Source organism: Schizophyllum commune (assembly GCF_000143185.2).
Source record: "Schizophyllum commune H4-8 unplaced genomic scaffold SCHCOscaffold_10, whole genome shotgun sequence".
Lineage (NCBI taxonomy): Eukaryota > Fungi > Basidiomycota > Agaricomycetes > Agaricales > Schizophyllaceae > Schizophyllum > Schizophyllum commune.
Genome location: NW_026089547.1, coordinates 1,326,764 through 1,347,820, shown reverse-complemented (window position 1 = coordinate 1,347,820; position 21,057 = coordinate 1,326,764). Strand labels below are relative to the sequence as shown.

General features: G+C 58.3%; 5 protein-coding genes across 5 annotated transcripts; 4 read left to right on the top strand and 1 right to left on the bottom strand.

The window, feature by feature from the left end:
* Positions 1 to 718: 718 nt before the first annotated feature.
* Positions 719 to 5,131, top strand: SCHCODRAFT_02587995 (uncharacterized protein; the record flags this gene model as incomplete). The annotated part of the gene is made up of 12 exons (XM_050343968.1): positions 719 to 1,045; positions 1,096 to 1,305; positions 1,355 to 1,732; positions 1,784 to 1,977; positions 2,027 to 2,189; positions 2,239 to 2,387; positions 2,437 to 2,831; positions 2,883 to 3,071; positions 3,118 to 3,250; positions 3,296 to 4,044; positions 4,097 to 4,480; positions 4,527 to 5,131. 12 exons carry the CDS (start codon positions 719 to 721, stop codon positions 5,006 to 5,008), a joined length of 3,753 nt encoding a protein of 1,250 aa, XP_050198562.1. The 3' UTR covers positions 5,009 to 5,131.
* A 6,985-nt stretch (positions 5,132 to 12,116) lies between these two features.
* On the top strand, positions 12,117 to 13,569 carry SCHCODRAFT_02602059 (uncharacterized protein; the record flags this gene model as incomplete). Its single annotated transcript, XM_050344043.1, has 2 exons — positions 12,117 to 13,113; positions 13,163 to 13,569. The coding sequence occupies 2 exons, from the start codon at positions 12,117 to 12,119 to the stop codon at positions 13,567 to 13,569; spliced, it is 1,404 nt and encodes a 467-aa protein (XP_050198561.1).
* Positions 13,570 to 13,762: 193 nt separating this feature from the next.
* On the top strand, positions 13,763 to 14,998 carry SCHCODRAFT_02059238 (uncharacterized protein). Its single transcript, XM_050341645.1, has one exon. The coding sequence runs from the start codon at positions 13,956 to 13,958 to the stop codon at positions 14,577 to 14,579; it is 624 nt and encodes a 207-aa protein (XP_050198560.1). The 5' UTR covers positions 13,763 to 13,955; the 3' UTR covers positions 14,580 to 14,998.
* A 308-nt stretch (positions 14,999 to 15,306) lies between these two features.
* On the bottom strand, positions 15,307 to 16,463 carry SCHCODRAFT_02637281 (uncharacterized protein). Its single transcript, XM_050345960.1, has one exon. It carries the CDS (start codon positions 16,140 to 16,142, stop codon positions 15,381 to 15,383), a length of 762 nt encoding a protein of 253 aa, XP_050198559.1. The 5' UTR covers positions 16,143 to 16,463; the 3' UTR covers positions 15,307 to 15,380.
* A 638-nt stretch (positions 16,464 to 17,101) lies between these two features.
* On the top strand, positions 17,102 to 20,568 carry SCHCODRAFT_02637276 (uncharacterized protein). The gene is made up of 5 exons (XM_003028576.2): positions 17,102 to 17,688; positions 17,736 to 18,296; positions 18,356 to 19,102; positions 19,162 to 19,892; positions 20,159 to 20,568. Exons 1-5 carry the CDS (start codon positions 17,505 to 17,507, stop codon positions 20,321 to 20,323), a joined length of 2,388 nt encoding a protein of 795 aa, XP_003028622.2. The 5' UTR covers positions 17,102 to 17,504; the 3' UTR covers positions 20,324 to 20,568.
* Positions 20,569 to 21,057: the final 489 nt, after the last annotated feature.

Below are 21,057 nucleotides of genomic sequence, written 5' to 3'. Positions count from 1 at the left end.
TGCTCGTACTGGCGCGCTCATTCACGTCAGAGTCATGCGAGCCAATAGCGTTACAAATCGTGTCTCGGAGCGCTACGACAGAACCACAAGCGTATTACGCCTAATCAGCACGTCCTGTAGGAATGCACGGTAAGCCCAGGTTCAGCTATCAGCAGCACGAAGTATAAATATGTAAGTAGCCGGTAAGCGAGCTATCTTCGAGCGAGGGGCTTGACATCAAAGAGCGCCTGGCTCTGCATTACGGTTTTGCGTGGAGACTCCCGTAGTCTCGTGGATGTGCTTGATACACGGACATATGTACAGTGTGCTGTTGACAGCTTTCCCAAGTGCAGACGCCTGCAAGGCTCTACAAGAAACGTCGTAGATCAAGAAGTAAAGTAGAGTATATCAGTTTGTCTAGACGTGCTGATCTAACGAGTAATGCATCGATAGCTCAGGCGTAGGATACGGCGGGAGATGCGAAGAAGCGTGACAGTTGAACTCGTGACCATCGTTCGGCAACAGCCGACTTCGCTTCCGCCCACGGCGTACGTCCTGCCTTCACATCGCGCTTTTGCTTGTTCTCCCTGACATCCGCTTACGTTCTCCAAACGCTTCAAATGTATCCTCAGGAGCTCACAGTACGTCCGAACGCGGATTTCGCGCTCCGAACAAGCTATAACCACCGGCAGATACAACTTGCCTTCGACCCGGTGCCCCTTCGCATTGCTCGCGCAGAATGAGCAGCGCCCCTGGCGCGACCGAGCGCAAGAGCCACAAGCGGCGCAAAATCGACTCCAGTGAAGACACTCTTTTCCGTCACCGGCCCTTCACGTCCAAGCAAAGCGAACTATCGACCGATGGGCGCCGCGTCCAACGAGTGACAACTCACATATCCGCGCCGCGCCACGCTCCCGCCGCCACCTCTTCTTCCTCATCGTCCTCTCTTCCTACAAGGACACCCGGTGACGAGTTCGACTTCACGCAAGGCGACCGGTTCTTCGAGCTCTTCCGCGATGCTGAGCCAGTCGTGCACGATATTCCACCCGCACCAACCGTAGAACAGGTACGTGGCCTATCGCTGTATTGTGCGTTTCTTGCTCACAGGTACTATAGGCCGATGCCGAATTGGACTGGGAATCTGTGCGATCGGAGTACCTCGACGAAACGTTCCGCTATGAAGGTCGGGGCTCTAGGACGAGCTGTTCTGGCTGCAACTCGCAAGATGCCTTCTATCGCTGCCGAGATCAGTGCATGGGGCATTGGCTGTACTGCCGCGACTGCATCGTGAAGGCGCATGCACTATTGCCCACTCACTGGCTTGAGGTACGTGGCTGGCGCTGCTCCTCGATCGATTAACTAATTGTATCCGAAGGAATGGAATCCCGAACACGAATGTTTCCGCCGCTCGTCCCTCAAGCGTCTTGGGCAGGTCGTACAGCTTGGCCATCCGCCCGGCGAATGCTGCATACAAGCCGACCGTGGCCATAGCGACTTCACTGTAATCGACACGAATGGCGTGCATATTGTAGCTGTCCAATTCTGCGGCTGCGGCAAGAGCGCCGAGAACCACCGCCAACAACTCATGCGAGTTGGCTGGTGGCCGGGAACCATCAAGAATCCTCAGACTTGCGCCACGCTCGCGTGCTTACGCCAATTCCACAAGCTGAACGCATGCAGCAAGATTTCTATACACGAATTTTGGCGTGCGATTGAGCGCCTCACTGACAACACGGGCACGATACACATCAAGGTACGTCTGACCCCTTCGTGTAAGATGTACCCAGTGCTAACAAAGACGCAGAGCAAGCGCCAGGTATTCGCCAGCATGATCAATCATTTTCGGCACGTCGTCATGCTCAGGCGCTTCGGGAGGGCCCACGTCGACGACGGCGTGAGTACAACTCCTCAAGGGGGCTTGGCTATCAGATGTCCCGCATGCCCTGAGCCTGGTCGTAACCTACCTCGAGGTTGGCAAGAAGCAGGCCCGGATACGAGGTATGCCCGCGCCGATAGTCTGCGAGGTGTTCAGCTAAAAGCATTACAGCTTTCTTTATCAGAAGTTCATCGCTCAAGATGCGAACTTCCGCCTTGCCAACGCAGTCCGCTCGAGCGAGGCGCGAAATCCGCCGCTGGGAGATGGCTGGGCTTACTTCGTCAAGAGGGAACCTTACCTGAAGTATGTGAGCTCATTTGCGAGCGAGGGCGATGTAAGTTTGATGTTGAGCTCACTTGTAAACGCACTGATGGGCTCCACAGATCTCGACGTGCTCGGGCTTCGCCGCGATCTTCCTCGCGAATGCCAAACGTGTGCGCGGTTTGCGCGCAACGGGGGTCGCGGCCGTGATCTGCTCGCGCCACAATATGTTCCTACCGAATGGCATGGGCGATCTGCAGAAAGGCGAACGGTACGTTTCCAGTTCTAGTACTGCTCGACTGCTCTGACGGCTTAGACAGGTTCTGCAACATGACATATGTTCTCGCTTCCGCTCTCGCGCACGAAGAAGTACCCAACGTCGTTTATTCATACGATGTTGCCTGCGTATTCGACAAGAAGCTCAAGGACCGCATTGCTACCCTACCGGCGACCATCCAGGGTCGCATTGCCGACATGGTACTGCGCTACTTCGTCCCCAATTTCCACTTGCCAGCACATCGAGCGGCTTGTCATGCGCTCTATTCATTCCACTTTGGGCTGGGTGTCGGCCGGACGCACGGAGAGACGGTGGAGGAGAACTGGTTCCTCCTCAACAAGTCCGCCGCTCAGACGAAGCCAATGGGTCCTGGTACGCGGCAGCTCACCCTCGAAGATCACGGTGGCTGTCATAACCATGAGATGGATGTTAGCTTAGGTAAGTCACTTCTTCGAGTGCATATCTAACGTGATGTTGAAGCTGCCATAGGTCGATTGTTGCCCCGGAGACTCGTCAAGTCCGTCGTGTCTTTCATGGATTCCTACAACGAGTATGAACAGCTACGTGACGGAGTTGAGAAGCGCAACGCCCCTCTCGTGCAAGAATGGCTCGAAACCGAGTCGAAGTGGCAACAGGACCGGACGAGCGTGCCGTGTCCTTACGAGTTCACGACGAAAGGTGAGGCTGCACGCATTGGGCGATGACGATGGCTTATTCCCTTCAGTGCGAAACCTTAGAGATGTCGAGCTCTCCCTTCGGCAACAAGAAACCCAGCACACCGCCGATGGCACTCCTGTCCCGCAAGAAATGACTGTGACGTCCTTCATCAAGCTCGGGATTGATGTACAGCATGCCCAGTAAGTGTCGAGCTGTCTACGTCGCCACGTACTAATGCGTCTCAGGCGCCTCCTTGCGCTCGAGGTCAAAGCCATCAACAACCCGACGAGTTCGCAGCAGCTCGCCATACTCAACAAGCGGGTCGCTCTACGCAAATCCGTCGACAAGCTACGCGCTTGGCAGCGCACGTTCATGCCATTGCTTCAAGACAATCTTTCGAGCGCCGACCTTGCGACGTACAACAGGATCCCTGAAGCAATCGAAAATATACGTCTGTTCTTGCCGTCCGAACTCACGGATGCAGCGCGTGCTGCAGCCTGCGCGCCTCACGTCGCCAAAACCGAGATCGCTTTCCGCACCGCAGAGGCAGAAGAGTGTTTAGAAGATCTTCGACGTGGCCTGCGCATACGAACGGCCACGAATCAATATCGCCAGGCCAACGTACGCCAAATCGGTGCGGCGACGCGGGCGCGCCAGGCATTCGACAAGCTGGCCAAACGGATACATACCTCGAAGGTCCGTTATCGCTTTGCTCGCAACTGTTTGCTGCATCTGCGAGGGCCTGGAGACTGGGAGAGGCGGTTGCGCGTTCTGCAAGATGAAGATGTACGCGCGTTGAATGAGCGAGCCCTAACGTCGGAGGAGAAAGCTCAACGCGCTGCGGGAAGGTCCCTTGCCGCTGACACTGACTGGACTGCTGCCGACGGTGTCATTCTCGCCGGCGTGGTCAACGCCGGCGAGGGCTCGCGGCGTCTTTCGTGGATATGGTATATGGATTCCGGACAGGGTGCCGGTGATGCTGAACTGAACGAGGGTGAGTGCTTCCTACTCTACATCCGTGTCCTATTGATCCCGTTGTTCGTTAGCTCTTCGAGTCGAGTTTCTCAAGTCGAAAGCTCGCCGTGATCGAGACCGCGAGGAGACGCAGCTGTTGCTAGAGGAGATGCGTCGCACGATCGCGTCGCTAGATCACGACGCCGAACAGTGGCAGCAGCGTGCTCATGCGCGCACGACCTGCGACGAACTTGTGAAGGATGGCCTTCGGTCGTACGCGCTGGAGCAGTCTATGGTCTGCATCGAGCGGGCAACCGTCCTGGAGGCGAAGTGGAAGCGGCCTAGGGAGGCTGCTAGACTTGCTTTAGAGCTGTTGTTTGACAAGGTTGGGGAGCTGACTGACGAGGATGCACGGCAAGATCTGGAAGATGCTTTGGATGGTGTAGAACGAGATGAACTGGATGACTTAGAGGACGGTAGCCCCATTGTACCTGAGTAGTACCATACACGACCTTGACTTAGAAGAATTTCGAGTGGATAGCTTGGACATAAAGATGGACCCACATCTGCCACGTGATGCTCCTAAACTGGGTTTTGACGTGTCACATCAGCCTTCTTGCTCTCTTCCACCATCACCAGTCGCGCTACGTGTCGACTGCATCACGCTCACTTCCTTTTTCTTCACCCCCGTCGCTGCCGCCGCCGCCGTTGGCCACGCTCTTAGACTGTACGACCCCGAGTCTTCCACCATCGCGCTCAACAGCGCATCGGTCCAGCATTTGCTCCGGTCTCTCCACGACCGATCGACCGGCCCTTTGCAGTGTCCATCCTGCACTCTTCCCATCACCCTCATCTACACACTCACATCCTCGTCCCCGCCGGCTCCCGCCATGGACGCGTCAACGCACCCAAAGACCCTCTGTCGCGTGCATGCCATGATACACGGCACGTCTGTGCCGCCGTATGCATACATGCAAGCCTCCTGCCTTGTCGGGATGAGCTAGGCGCACGTCAAAGCACGTACAGCACGTTGCTACAACAGCTTCGCGCGCTGCTCGACGTATCATCCCGAACGACATCCCAGGCAATGCGCGAGGACCGGCGCGAGCACGGCCCGACCTCCCGGCACTTGCTCGTGCGACGCTGCGCCTAGGTGCACGAGTAGCGCAGGGCAGGGGCGTTGTCTGGTGGGCGTGTTGACGTATGCGGTAGCTGCCGAGTACACGCAGCCCGACAGCTGGTGCTCGTGCAGATGAGCCGGCCGTGCGTGCACGGTGATGAGCGAGCGCACAGCGCTTGCCGAGAGCGTGGCGAGCTGCAAGCGCGCAGCTGTATGTTCGACTACGAGGAGGGCAACAGCGAGGAACCGGGTGTGGGATACCCACCGCGAGCATGCACGGGGTGGCTGGTGGTCCGACGCGGCGGGAGGAGCGTGGGAAGAGGCGGGAACGGGAGGCGAGGGATCGCAGGTGCACGTGCGAGCGCGATGGATGGTGCGAGCCCGACGCGCTAGGTAGTGGGGCAAGCCGTGTGCGTGGCGAGATGGCTGGGCGATGCTACACGACGCGGCGGGAAGGGCGGGGCGACGCGGCAGGAGGGCGGGGCGACGCGGCGGGAGGAGCGTGGGAAGTTTCGGGAGGCGGGCTGCACGTGCGCGCGCGTCGGAGGGCGGGAGGGCGGGACGACGACGACGACGACGACGACGGTGCACGCGCTGCTGGCGACGACGACGGGGACCACGGCGATGGCCGAGGATGCAGGAGGGTACGGCACTGTCCGAGTAGCTGTAGCTATAGTAGTTTTCTCAGTCAGTTGTTGCATCAGCCGATGCAACAAAGGCCTAAGAGCTCAGGCCTATGAGTTCAGGCCTTTGATGCATCAGTTTCCCCTGAGAGCTCAAGGGGCTGTTGCAACAGAGGTCTTGTCAGTGGTGCACGTTTCGGAGATCTCCGGGCCAATTTCCGGTGCGTGACAGTGCATAGAGCACACACTGTCCTTTCGTTCAACTCTCACCATGCCACGCCACGCCGCGCCTCTCCCCGCCATCAAGCCTTCCTCTCGCGCGCTAGGCAAGCCAGGTCTTGCTCTACGATGAATATAGGTGTGTAATACGCGCAGTCAAGACTCTCCGCCACCGATGACTTCGGGTGGCCCACTTCCCTTTTCCTCACCCACGGTCTGCCTGAGGCGTGCACAGCTCAGTAGTCATCATATTAGGCTGAATATATGACCTTTCCTCCCTCTATCACAACGACTTGAAGTAGCGGACCTCTCTGATCACCACAAATATGAGTTATTGGGTGGCAAACTTGGAGGTAAGGTGGCCACTTGAACACCGTGACCCCGACAATTATATCAGTTCCACAGTAAGACATGTATAAGCAAATCGAAATCATTAGGAGAGCACCTGATGCTGACCTCCGGCTCGAAAGCCCTTGCCCTTCGCAAGGTGGCGACTTGCGAAGGATTTTGCTGCGTGACACCACAAAGTCTTTCGGCTTCTCGGCAATGGGTTTGTTTGGCGCACATGGGATCACGTGTTTGGGGCGGAATAACGGCTTGTGCGCCCAGCAAGGTAATCGCCCCGGACATCACCGCTGCCTGACTCGGGAACCGCCTCGTGCTCCCGAGTTCGAGAACAGCTTTGCCTACTATGGGAAATAGACCGATCCATGGGCCTTTATCTGTGCTTCGTTCTCGATGATCTCCCAAACACATACTTGTCCTGCCTTTGAGCCATACAGTCGACCAGCTCGCGCATCTTTTCGACCCACGCCCATTAGGTGTACGCCGCCGCACCGAGCGGGCCCGAGCGTCTCGATCGTCGAAATGAAGGACGGCCTACAAACGATGCGGTAGAGTTCATCGTGTTCTACAAAGCAGTACGTGCATTTTGGCACGTCGTGGGAGCCGTTCGTCGCAATCTACGGCCTCCGCGGGAGGCTTTGGGCGCCGTCCACGACGGCCTACAAACTGCCATACAAACTGCCAACGCCTAGGCTCCCAGTACCGATAAGGTGCGCGGGGAACGTTGATGATGTGATCCTTGCGCAGCTCGGAGGCAGCGTTAGCGGTGGTGCATTTCGTCTTTCTCGTGGTGCTCTGCGTTCTTCTCGATCGTGCTTGTCATCCTTTGCGTGGAGTGCTACCTCTTTGTCGACGGTCTAGACGGTGGGATCTGCGCTTAGTAGCCGACTTTCGTGTCAACTAGTACGCCGCTCCCGCGGCGAGTAGGGCTCGGCGATGGAGCAGGTACGTCTTCAGTCAATGCCTCTAGTTCTCGCCTTACTGACGAGGGATCATAGGGACCACCACTAGTCTATACCGCCTCCGCCTCCGAGCAAACAGGGACCGTCACTAGACCAAAGCTGCTCCGCATCCCGAACAGTGACCGCCACCCTCGAACGAAAGGGGATCAATAGCTTCGGTCCCGCAACGTCAATCTTATCACATTTAGACTGGGGAGCGTCAGCTGCCCAGTCGTCCTCCGGTCAGCTGAACTCATTTGTCGGAAGTCAGCGGCACCCTGTTGTCGCGCAGTCGCCAGGGGCGGAGGCGGCAGTGGCGGGTCACCTGACCGCCCTGCCGCGCTGATCTGGGCGGTTTGCTCGAGGCTATCTGGGCGGTCTGCTCGAAGCTATCTGGGCGGAGGCTTCACGGTTATCTCGACTGCAAGATCTTCTGGGCGCTCCCGACGGGAGCCTCCCGTCAAGGATATTTGGACAGTCTATACGAGGTGGCCGTTTCGCAATTTCTGGGCATCTCATGCAGGGCTACGACTTGGCGACCCCCCTTTCGCTAAGAACAAAGGTTGCACTGATTCGGAAGGCCGTCGAAGGGGCGAGTGGCCTGAAGAAGGGCGGGTGGTGCCTATGAAAGGGCGGCTAGTGCCTATGGAAGATCAACCTGCACACAATCTGTATCTATCGAAGGTCAAGCCACACTCGGCCTGCATCCTGAGAAGGTCGGTCTGCGTCCGTAGATACGCGGACTGCATCCTCAGAAGGCCTTCTCCGCTGGTATGCATCTCCGGGTAAGTGCCTATGGGTGCTACAACGCTTCGAACGCAGCTCTGCCATCTCCGGGCGTGCGCTTCTACGGCAAATGTTCGCGTACACGAAGAGCTGCGCGTAGACTGGGTAGCTATCTTTCGCCCGACTCTCTCGATGCTAAAGCCCTTTAGTATACTGGGGCGGAGCCGCCTGCCGTCGTCTACTCTGATCCCTCGTCTTCTCGTCGCGGCCACCCGTCGTCGCCAACTCCAACCGCGCCCTATCTTCGCCTGCTACTGTCGTCCTCAACTCCAACCGTGACCGTCACGCTTTACACCCTCGTATCCCACGCGCTCCCTCTATCGTCTCCCCTTCTATCATAATCCCGCCTTACTTCCTCTCCCATAACTGCCAGCGACCAAAGAAGGGAGACGTCCTTCTGGCCGCGAAGGATAAGCGCGAAGCATCTCAATGGACAGGAACGCGGCGCTAACTTCCTACCCTCCTTCCTTTACTCACTGAAGGACTCCATTGATGGGCGGCGCTTGCGGGACCTCGCACAATGGCCGCTGTATTGAGTACTTCTTCGCTATCTTTGTGACTCATTCAGTATGTGTCTTTGCTATTCCATTGCTGAACTCGTCCCCTGCCGTCAGCAGCAGAGGTCCTGTCGTTAGTAGCAATGGTCCTGTCGTCCTGCCGAGTCCTTTACCTAACTGATAGTTACATTATTCATTCAGTCGAAGTCCTCTACCCATTCAATCGGACTTCCCGCTCTTCCCGCTCCGTAAAGTGCCCCAAATTCCTCTCGCGCTCTGGGCCGACGATTTACTGGATGGCACGGCCTCACCCTACTGAATGGCGTGGCCTCACACTTCCCGGGCCAATCGAAGTCGTACCTTTCCTTCGCGCTCATCCTTCACTCTGAGAAATTTGCCCAAACTGCGAAGCTCGCTCTTGCGTGCGTCCAGACGAGAGCTCTTGCGTGCGTCCAGATGAGAGGCCTGCCTCACATTGCAGCCCGTTAACACTTCATCAGTGAGGGGAGCCGCAATCACTACAGGAGGAGTGCTCATCGGCTAGAAGGGGCCGGAGGGGGGCGGACTCGTGGACTGTAACACTGGCCGTCGTAATGGAGCACGCTGCTCGTCCTTCGCAGCGGAGCGTCTGGAAATTGTGACTTTGACGTGAATCCTCTCCTGCCAGTAGCGGCCAGCCGTCGCTCTATCTAATTATCTCCTCAACTCCAACCGTGACTGTCACGGTCACGTCACAGTGACCCTTACTGACCCCTTACCTTGACCCCGACTGACCTTTCAATGTTAGCTTCGGAGTGTCATTTCGTCTTGTACTGGCGGAATGCGCACGATTCGAGCGTAGGTGTGTATTGTAGTGAGGCTTGAATGGTAGGAAGACGCATCTCGTAGTGGTAGTGCGTATGATAGGAGTGCGGAGAATATTATTATAAACTTGGGGCACCCGCGACGCGTCAACGGTCAGCTTAACCGTGGCGCTGTCGATCTCGAAGGATGTAGCGGGCCTCGGAGGAAGGGGGCGTACTGTATAGCGAAGAAAGAGGGGGCAGAGCGAGCGACCGCACTGAAGAGCAGAACGAGGAGATGCGAAGAGGGGAACCAACGATTTATGGCCGAGTGCGATAGAGGAAGGGCTGCCGGACAGGGCGGAGGGGACGATATTCGGCAAAGGCGAGCGCTCAACGAAGCCTGAAGCTGGATACCGCCGCCTGGGCGGGACCAAGTGCGGCGATAAACCTGCAAATGACAAAGGCGAGGACAAAGGTAATCCTTCAACAAATCAGCGCGACTAGCATCCGAAGACCGATGGCGCAGCCTCGCGAAGAGAGATAGCGCAGTCGACCGAAGATGTGCTCTGCCTCGGGTGGCATCCGCAGGACATTGTGGCGCGTATCAGCCTCGGACGTACGGAGGGTCGAACGTGGACGGTCCTGCGCGGGCGAGAATGTGGTCCTACGCGGTTGAGAAGATGGTTTTGCGCGGTTGAGAAAATACTGCGTGCGAGACTTGCCTCGCAATCCATCTTCGCTGCGGTATATTGGCCTGCTTGACCATCTGCGGAAGGCGATATCGGCGCCGATGACCAGCAGTGATATCGGTGTCGATGACTATTAGTGATATGAACGTCGATTACTCGCAGCGCTTGCGGAGGCTGATGAACAACTCTGTATCAATCATGCAATGTTCGCGTCGACGTCGGACGCAGTCAATTGCGCACCCTCTACCGGAGGCAGTCAATTACGCTATCGGCTGCGTACGACGTTTCTCGGGGTACTCTTGGGTAGACCATACCATTAATACCATACCATCTGTGGCAGTCTTGAGTTCGCCGACCAGGGTGAAGTATACCATCCTGGGCAGTCGTCGACGCCCTCTCGAGCTCGGTGGTAGCCAGATATACACGCGATTATCAGCGACCCACCCGGTTTTTGCGCTTGTTGCTGCGTCGGGGGCTGTCGGTGAGTAGCGCTGGGTTTGTGGCACGAGTAAGCGCCGTACCACCCCGTCTCGGGATATGCAACAAAATGGCGGGGTGTATCAGAAATGCAACACACCGCTTTCCTGGCCTCTTAAGACAGATATAGCTTAGATACTTCGTACACCTCTTCTATGCATGACATTGTATACCGTGTGCGACTTTGGAGCGGATAGAGCACCTTGGGCGTCGTGCAGAAAATCCACAAGGTGCTCGGCAACGGCCGAGAAAGTGTTGCATTGCCCTTCGTTGGGTGTTGCACGGCGTATACGGCGAGCGCTTCTGGCCCAATATTCGAGAAAATATTACTGTGAGCAGAGAGACATGTAAGGGACATGTATACGATTTTTTGTCCGAGCGCGAGGCCTACAAGGGCTGGGTCTGTCCGTGCAACACGACGTCATCGGAAACTGTTGCATATCCCGAGACGGGGTGGTATGCCGTCCGACTGAATGTGACGAAGTGTAAGATGCACACACGAAGTACAGTCCCGAGTTGCTCGCGGGCACACACCTCGCATCCGATGAAGATTGAATGCGACCGCTTGATCGCCGGGAAGGACGAGGACGCGCGCGCCCGTATGTCGGTGGAGACAATGACGTCGGCGGGGGACGTCGATGACGGGGGCGGGGGTTGCCGATGACGGTGGCGGGGAATTTGGGTGACGATTTTCCATGACCAGCGATGACCGCGCTGCACGCCCGCCGCGAGGCGAATTTTGGCGACTCGAGGAAGGATGAGGAACGCCAGATGACCTCCCGCGCGCCGTGGCGTGCGCCTCCCGACCGCCGAGCCCGTCCCCCGCCATGGCGACTGCGACAGGCAGGCCTGTCTCACCTCGTTTGTAGAACGGGAGCACCCTTTGTCGACCGTCCTCGGCCAAGGACGTACGGCGTGGGAATGCGTCGAAAAAGGGAATTGTGGCGTGCCGCGCCCCCGCGGGAAGCCAAAAAGTCGAACCGTGACCATGGGGAGGTGTGTCACCCCAGTTCAGAGTCTCACCGCGGGAGGCGTGGGGACGGGTGTGCCATGGGGAGCGGGGTGGCACTGTGGGGACGCCATTGTGCTGATAGTGGGCCGTTGTGCTATCGTGGTCGCACCCTCGCCTCGTACTCCCACTCGTTATCGCATCGATCTTCGAGGAGGTGCTTGTGCGTTGAGCGCCGGCGAGGCGGGCATAGAAATGAATGACGTTCTTCTTACGAGGAAGCCTGATGGCCTGACACGACTGCTTTGTTGCCAGGAGGTGCTTCCCATCGAGAAAGTTTATTGGGCGACGATGAACGCTGGTCGACGCCTTGGTCAACGCTGAGCCGTGTCTGTCCTGTTGGTATTAGCGCGAGCCTTAGCCCAGTCTAGACGGGATCGAATCTCGTAAGACGGTTGACGGCGGGCCCGGGACGAGGTCCATTGAGTGAGATCAGGCCGGATGGGGCAAGCCCTGACTGAAATTTTGAACATCGCATCGCATCACGCACGGTTTGAATTGAGTCTGGGAGCGCATTCGATGTTGACATTTTGTGTGCTTATATAGCACCCCGCCCGCGCGGGAGCACTTGTCGACGACCTCTGCCCCGCCCCGCCCCGTCCTCCGTCCCCCGTCCACGCCATGCAAGCGACGACGTTCCCGACCGCGACCGCGACCACGTTCCCGCTCGCCCGCAGCCGGGGCCACCGCCGCTCGCCGGCCGCGGACCTGTTCAACTCGCGCGCAGGCGCAGGCGCAGCAGCAGCAGCCGGCCTCCCCACCTTTGGCGCAGGCGCAGCAGCACCCGCCGCCTTCCCCTTCCCCGTCCGCCCCGCCCGGCGCGTCTTCCACATCCAGGACGATGAGGACAGCTCCTCGGACGACGATCGAGCGCAGGGGCCTTCCTCCTCGTCGGCCATCCCCAGGCCTCCCTCGCTGGCCATTCCCTTCCCCCGCACGGCGTCCCCCGCGCCCTCTCCGACCGCGACGCGACCCCCGCTCCCGCGCTCGCAGTCCGCGCCGACGGTGCGCCGCCCGCTGAAGCCGTCACTCAAGAGCGCCTCCTCCCCGCATGTGCGCGCGCTCTCGGCACCCGCGACGCCCGGCGGCTCCCTCCGCGTGCGCTTCGACGAGGAGCTCGAGCGCGTGTGCACGTTCACGAAGTCGAGCGCGGTCGCGAGCTTGTTGTCTCCGTCCTCGGAGACGGCAGCCGCAACGCAGTTCGACTTCCCGATCATGCCAGCGCCGGCGCCAGCGAAGTACGAGATCGACGTCGCCGCGTCGAGCCCGATACCCAGCTGCAGCGCCTCCGCGGGCGACTACATTCGGCTGGAGTCCTTATCGGTATCGAATACGCCCGACGTCGCGATCGCTGGCAGCGTCCTCGTGCGCAACGTCGCCTTCCAGAAGGACGTCGCCCTTCGGTTCACTATGGACGGCTGGACGACCACCTCGGAGGTCGCTGCGCGGTACGCCAGCAGCGCGCCGGACGGCCGCGACCGCTTCAACTTCACGATCCCGCTCGCCGGCTCACGCGACGAGCGCCTCATGGAGTGCGTTGCACGGTACACGAGCCAGGGTGTCGGTGAATGGTGGGACAACAACAATGGTGCTAACTACAAGGTCTTGGTTCGGAGAGGTGCGTTGGGACTATCCTTTGTTGTTGAACCATATCTAATCTTCTTCAGTACCCACTCCCCCGCCAACGGCCCCGGTCAATAAGGCTGGACGATTCGCCGCGCGCGCACCTGCGCCAGCACCCGTGGTCCCCGCGGTGCTCCCCCGCAGGCCCGTGCACATCGACACCGCGCCGCGCAAGCTCAACGAAGTCGCGGCGTCGCGCAGGCAGATCAACACTGCGCCTCGCGCGCAGATCATCACTGCCCCGCGCAGCGCATGGTCAGACTCCGACTCCGACTCATCCTCGGACGAGGAGGCGATCCGCACGCCCGAGGACCTCGAGGAGCCCGCGGAGATCAGCGCCAAGGGTGTGACAGATTCGCCTCTGTCCGCGCCCGCGTACCGCGACCTGATCAGCGAGTGGTGCTTCCTCACCACCTCGACGCCGCTCGTCGCGGACTACATCGCCGCATAAGCGCGCGGCGCGTAAGTCCGCTGGACTCATCTTCCGCGTCGGACGTGTCCTGTCATCGCTCGGGATTCTTGCCCTGTAACCGGGGCGGCTATCCTGTCATCGCGCTTGACACCTCACCTCCACCGCGAAGGTGCTGATTCGGCGGCGGTAGAGCGCATAGAGCCCCTCGGCCGCATAGAGTCCGCGACCGCCTTCACTGTCGATCGCGGGCGCCTGCCCTGTTGGTCGCGCACGCCTTGTTGATGCCCACGCACGTTTCCTCTCGTCCAGCCCCTTGCACACCCCACCCTATCCCTCCCCACCGGCCGATCGCCGTCAACAGGCAGCCCCCTCGGACACATATTTGATTCCTATTTACAAAAACCGGGTCCTCAACCATATCACGCATGCTCTTCTCTCTCCTGGCGGTGCTTTTTTCCATCTCATCGTTTCTGTTTGTACTTGGTGGTGTCTCTTTGCGTTTTTGTACTACCTCTTCTCCTCCTTTGGCTACCGATACGTTCTGGCTACTGATACGTTCTCCATATACGGTTTGGCCAGCTCCCCATCATCGATACACAGGTCGTCGGTTGACATTGTCATTGTCACTGACACGGCCTGCTTATCTTTCCCCGCGGATCCATCCCACATACACACCCATCCACCCTCACCCCATATCCCCACGCCTCGCTTCGCACCCCCGATTGCCCAGTGTCGGCCCTGCTGACCTTCGGCGTGCTCTAACTTATTCGCTTTTCTTTCTCTTCGTACCCCTACCCATGCACTCGTGCGCTGCACGATTCACTTCTTCTCTCACCCACCCCGCCAGCGGCCTTGGACCCAGCCGCAACGGTCTTAGCACCGAGCCGTCTCACATCATACCTACCCCCACTACCGTGGCTCCAACGCCTGGACTGCCTTCTCCTGCTGCACTACACGGCAGCTCGCACCCGGGCCTGCCTGCCTTACGCAGCCGCCCTTGTACCACTACCGCACTAGAGCAAAAAGTCCGCCACCTCACTTACGAATAGTTACGCCCCCCCGTCGACGATTAGTACTCACCGGACCAGTAGAGAGGGTTGATATACGTGGTTTTTGGGTTTTATTCGTGTGAGTGATGGAGCTGTGAGATGTATACATGACGAGGGCCTTCGAATCGTGTTCACGACAGGCTACGACCTTGAGGATAAGGTACACCTCCGAGGTGCAAGGGACGAGGAAGAGGAGGAGAACGTCGGGTCCGGACGGTGTGAGTACTCGCAATTCAGTCAGCTCGTCGGCCCAGGCGTTCGAGGGATTTGGAGAGCGGGAAGAGCGGAAAGTTCGACTGGATAGATACTAACGGCTTGATACAGTGTATAAACCTGAACACACCATTCAATGGACGGAATAGGCGGAACAGCGAGGTCTACTGCATGACCTGTCAGTAGGGTAGAACAATGAAATATCAGTGAAGATTATGGTGCGAGGTCCCGCGAGAGCTGCTTGGCGCGAAGGTCTTCATTCATCTGGCGACTTATGATGTTCCTCTGCATGCCTTCCCTTCGAGAAGAATGGTGTCTCAGAGTACGCCGCGCATTGACGGAGACATGCAGTAGGTAGACCGGCATTCGGAAGCAGCGGTCGACCGTTGCGGCCAGCAACGTGATGGTCACAGTTGACTTACAGTCACATGTCTTTTTGGGATATTGATAACGCGTAAATCCCAACGGCCCTCCGTGTCTCTATTCAGCCACCAAAGAACCTAGACAAGCGCTCGTACGAAGACGAATACATAGCCAAGCAGGGGATGAGGACGAAGACCTAGCCAAGTAAGGGCGGAAGACGGATACTCAGCCAAACAGGAGCGGAAGACGAATGCCGGGGCATGGACGACGCGGAAGGACACGATAAACGCGTAGCACGAACGTTGCAATGGATGCTGGGTGCGCTAACGATTTCCTAGGCGCAAGAGCGGAGAAGGAGAGCCCAGACGATTGCCAGAACGTCTGGTGAGTACACGTTTGTGTTATGAAGATACGGAAAGAAAAGGGACTCGATGTTCGCCTGAATTGACAGTGAATTATCGGGTGCTTCGACAATTGAGAAAGGTGCGGTGGCGCAGGAGAAAGGAAGTGAGAAAGCAATGTGCGGCGGCGTCCTGTAGAGTTCGCATTCGAATTAGAAGAGTCAGACCGGATAGATGCCAATAGGTGCAGAGGCATTAAAAAAACCGGCAGGTACAGTAGTAGCTGGCCGCAAAAGAGTTCAAGGTGAAGACGTTGGATAGATGGACTCAACAGCTTGATAGCAGATGATTCCTGGCTGCGGCGAGGAGGATGTTGAGGGTGAAGTACGCAACCCGGGGCGACGACAATATTTCCGGTCTGTTCGGGCGTCGAGGATACGGGCCGCAGGGCACTCGACGCAGGGGCACGTATTAGACGCCGATGCAGGTTACAAGCGCAGATGCGCGTGTCAGGAAGAGATGAGAGTTGAGGGTAATCCGAAAAGAATCGCAGTGCATTGCGGAATGAACAGTCGTGCTTTGCGGAAAGAGCAGGCGGTCGGTGAGATGGCGACGAGGGAGTAGTACATATCGCAGCGTCGATCATAATTGAGAGGAGCAACGGATGGTCGATGGTGGAGTGTCAAAAGAGGCCGAATGCGCGACGATGACGGAGGGGTTGCAGCTGTGAGTACTGAGGGTTTATGACAGTGGACGACGAACGTACTCTTGCGTAAGGCACGGGAATGTGATTCGGAGAGTGATTCGGAATAGAGCAAGGTTAATCACCGCAGGACGACGGAGGAAGATGAGGTACGCGTGCTCTTTGAGGGTAATCCGAGAAGAGCTTGTAGGTTGCGGAATGGTCGACGGAGCAGAAGTTGCCTCAAATGTTGACTATCTCACGGGCGTCAAGCCAGCATCGCAGACGTCAAGAGAGCAGAAGTACGCCAAGAGGCAACGCGCCAGACCCTAAGGCAGTAGTCGTAGTTGGTGCGGAGGATGAAGCTCGCATTCGGAGTACGTGAGGCTTGGCCAATACAGGCAAGGTTTTGTAGGCGCGTGCTTGAGGGGCGACCTTGACGGAAATCCGAATTTATGCCACTCCGCTATGGGCTGCCGTCGTCGACAAGGCGGCGAGAAGAGAGCGCACTGAGTCAGAGAACGTGCTGGATACGAATAGAAAGCGTATCTATACGAATGCAGGGCGCGTTAGCTACGAATACCAGAGGGTGCGCTCCACCGGAAGCCTTCCTGCGTGTGAAAGAAGAGCGCAAAAGAGACCGTGGTACGCTATGGCGCAACCGGCCTTGTAAGTACTTGAGGAAACGTCTGGACGTTGGCGAGACCAAAGGTGCGTCGGCTAGCACTGTCGCTTATATAGCCAGCGAGAGTCGCGCCTCCCGGAGCTCGAAGGGGCGCTAAGCGCCAGCAAGGCATGCTTGGGTCAGAAGACAAGCCTGGGGCAAGCGCCGGCGATATCGGCCGCACCGGGCCGGCTCGCTGAAAGCCGGGCCCCTTTCCGAATTCGGGAATTCTTTCGTTGACTTCATCCATGTTCTCTCCGTCTTGTTCCGTACTTCCATGTCGTCCTCCGCCTTCGCCCACTCACCGCCATGTTCCGGTGCGCGCTCTGAGGCGGACTTGGCGGGTTGCGAATTCCGAAGATAACTGCAGCACGGCCTGAGGGCCTCTGACGCGTGAGATCCCGGCCGTCGCTCGAGACCGCTTCTGGGCACATCCCCGACCACTCCCCGCGAATTCGTAGTCCGGATACACCATCAGTAAGAAATTCGTAGATGCGTCCCGGGCCTCTTATAGGCGCGCCCGTCGCGCTCGCGGCGCCTCTGAAAGCCCCCAAGCAACTTGCTTACTCCTGACGCCTGCGGATACGTTGAATAACCCAGGAACGAGCAGCTCTTACACCAGCAACCTATCATCACTGACGACTTGATACGCGACCTCGACTATGAAAGACAAGTCGTCTGTGTCTATTGAGCTCGGTGAGCGCGCAGTGTACATGACGGAGGATGGCGGTAGTGCCTCCCCCGCCATGGTACGCGCCGAGTTGGTAATGCGCCTCGCGCGCCCGACGCGCGTTACCTCCATTGACGTCACTCTATGTGGCACATCCTTTGTGCATTGGCCCGAGGGTGAGCCAGTCTAGTTTGTTATCGGTCATCGACTGAAGGAAATCCAGGCCACGGCACCCAAGCCGACCATAACGAGGTGCACATCGTCCACCGCGAGTCGCGCACTCTCTTCGATGCCAGTGCTACCGAAGATGCCGACGACGGTGACGATCTGCCACCACCCACCTACGTAGAGACCGAGACTGATTTCTCTCGTCCACGCTCTGTACAATCGACCTCATCTACTTCGTCGTCAGATTTCTCGGCCATCATCAGCGCTGATGTCGACGACGAGATCACGCGCACTCCCCCGGAGGTGTACCGCACACTCTCACATACATCAGCTATGTCTAATGCACGGTCGTCACCCTCTACTTCTCGCCCAACTCGGCGACCTACCTCGTCGACTTCGCATCGTGTGACCTCACGATCCCTGTCGCGCTCTTCTAGCTCCTCTTCCGACCACCATACTCACAGTATCCTTCACCTCCTCTCTCCTTGGCGCGCATGGAAGTCACACAAGGACACCTCCCACCCACACGACGAAACACGGCTGCCCGTGATCTCCGTCTCAGAAGACGAGCCTGCGGACCCGCATGCGCGGGCAACATATAAGGAGTTCGCTGCAGGTGCTTTCTTTCACGCATATAATCATATACTCGGAGTGCTGATTTTTCTGATTTTCCAGGAACCTACACCTACCCCGTCGCCTTCAACCTCCCCGCAGGTGCGCCGCCAACACTGATGTGTGCCCGTGGCTCCCTCCGCTGGAAGCTCGTCGCTCGCGTCGAGCGCGCGGGGTCGATGGCGCAGCACGCGCACGGCCTCCTTGACTTCCACTCGCATGACAGTGCTCCCGTTCATTCGCATGACGCTGCTCAGGCCCGTGGTCGGGGCGTCGCGCGACACGGCACCACCCACGAACACTCGCGGTCTCCTTCCGGCCACTTCACGCACCCGCCCGAGCCGCTCGTCGACGCGTGCGAGGTGCGCGTGATTGCGTGCCCGCCGGCGGATGGGGCGGATATTGGGTGCGCGGTGGTGGAGCGGGAGTGGCCATCGAGGGGGGATGCGAGGTCGAGTAGGAGGACGAGCGGCGAGGAGCATAGGAGGGGCGGTGAGGAGCCTACATCTGCCGGTGAACCGTCATCGAGTGACGGACCGACCTCATCGACCTCGAATGAAGGACCCCGCCGAACGACCAGCGTACCTCCGCGACGGAGCGTCAGTGGAACGGATGTCCCTTCCCCTCGCCGAAGCACCAGCATCGCACCGCACATCAGCCTGAACGACGCTCCGCAACGGCGTGCGCGCCTGCATTATACGCTAACGGTCGGTACGCGCAGCGTCAGCGCGGGTGGGCTGCTACCGATCTCGCTCGTGCTGGTACCGTTGGCGAAGGTCAACCTGCATCGGGTGACAGTTTTGATCGAAGGTCAGTAATCAGGCCTTCCTTTTGAACTTGTTCCTTTTTACTGATAGGTTTGTTCGCAGAACAAGTCGCCTACCTCTCCCAAATGACTGACGTCGTCCGCGTCGACGGCGTGCTCCCGATCCCGCTCATGAAGTGCAAGAGCGGCGAGCGCGTGAAGGGCCTCGACGGCGAGGAGGTGCGGACGCTGAGCGGGGACGAGGTGGTCGAGTTGCTGGACGACGAGCAGCCACATGCGAAGGCGGCGGCTTGCGCGTTGGAGCATTCGGCTTCGGCGTCGGCTTCGTCTCATGCCTCTCCATCTTCGCCCACCTCTCCGTCGCACCACGCCTCATCATCTCACCCCACCACATTCGACCCCCTCTCCATCTACGACCCCCTCACCTCAGCCACTTCCTCCCCGTTACATCCCTCGACACCGCCCCACCACCTCCCCTCCGCGCTGCACGAGCCGTGGGCGCTCACGACCGCTCTCCGCGTCCCCGCGCGCGGCCTGCGCCCCACGAACGAGAACCGGGCGGCGAATGTGCTGATCACGCACGCGTTGGCGGTGACGATGCGCGTTGGGGTCCGGCCGGGGGAAGAGGTGGCGCCAAAGACGAGCCAAGAGGCGGGGAGGACCGGTCAGGCCCCCGTGGTGGGTGAGAGGAATAGCGTGGACCAACCCCGCCGCTCCTCCGAAGCCGACGACCGGCGCCACTCGGGCCTGTCCGCAGGCGTCAACCTCGCCGAGGTTGTACTGGAGGAGAAGCTGTTCGACGTGACGATACGGATGCCGGTGCATGTATATTCGGTGAGTCCATGTCTCCTTTGATTTTGGTTTTTTGTCTGTGGGCATGGGTTTGGGAAATAGGCGGCATTGCGTAACATTCCTCGAAGGGATCTCAAGGCGGAAGTGGGACTTGACGGACGGCACCTACTTCACGGATCTCTACGAGTCTGGTGTCGGTAGCTCTGCCTGTCCGTTGGATTAATCCAATACACATCCTCTCATGCCCGCAATCCACACCAACACATCTACTCGTTCGACGTGCATCGTTTGCTGACTCAAACCTTCAGCCTCTCTGCACCCCTGACGCCCTCTGTCTTCCCATGTACGAGGAAGAGGACTCCAGCTCAAGCCATTCCGACGACCGCAGCACCGACGACGAGCGCGTCGGCAGGGATCGCAGACACATTCGTCGCGTCGCGGAAGCGGCGGCGGGTGTGGTGCCGTGGATATAAGGACTCTACAAAGGACTTGTCTTCGATTGTACACATTTCTTCAGCGACTGCACAACATGTTTTTGATGCAACGACGTGACGCCTCACGTAGAAGGGATACCCACTATAATACCTAATGTATACCCTCGAGGATTGTAATACCATGAAAGAGAAGCTGCATCTCGATTCCACATACCTCACCATCGGCTCTTTCCTTCGGATAATTGAGCCCGCGATTGCAAAGTATCCATACATCTTCGGCGAAGGCAGTAAATGTGCGGCCAAAGGGTGCTTGACCTTTGTTGACGTCGTTCGAAATCCCCATTTGGGAGGCTTTGTCTGCCGAGCGCAAGCAAATCGGTCACACAACCGGCAACGTTGGAGGCGTTTTGACCCAAAACCCTTCCAAAGGGTTTGAACGGCAGGGAGCCATGAGTTTGCGTTGACCGACCAATTGCCGAGAGTGAGTCAATCTAGCCGACATGACTGCCTCGCGCAGCGTCACGGCAAGTGCCGCTCGATCGGGTCACAAAAGGTCACAGTTCGCATCAACGCTCAGTCCGTGGACCAGCAGACATCATGTTGAAGACATAGCTTTCCATGTATCTCAATATACTCGAGGTATATCTCTACACACCCAAATAGTACAAACTCACCACCAAGAAGAGCAAGGTAGCCTATACCAAGTGTAACATCATAGTGTGAGAAGCAGGTGACAATGGGAACTGGGAATGAAATCGTTCGCGTGTGGGGCC

Excerpts from the sequence above, each read along its gene's own strand:
- SCHCODRAFT_02637276 (XM_003028576.2), top strand. The coding sequence starts at position 17,505 with ATGAAAGACAAGTCGTCTGTGTCTATTGAGCTCGGTGAGCGCGCAGTG. Across the intron at positions 17,689-17,735 it reads CTTTGTGCATTGGCCCGAGG|GCCACGGCACCCAAGCCGAC; the intron begins GTGAGCCAGTCT and ends AAGGAAATCCAG. Across the intron at positions 19,103-19,161 it reads GGTGACAGTTTTGATCGAAG|AACAAGTCGCCTACCTCTCC; the intron begins GTCAGTAATCAG and ends GTTTGTTCGCAG.
- SCHCODRAFT_02059238 (XM_050341645.1), top strand. The coding sequence starts at position 13,956 with ATGCTCTTCTCTCTCCTGGCGGTGCTTTTTTCCATCTCATCGTTTCTG.
- SCHCODRAFT_02637281 (XM_050345960.1), bottom strand. The coding sequence starts at position 16,142 with ATGATCGACGCTGCGATATGTACTACTCCCTCGTCGCCATCTCACCGA.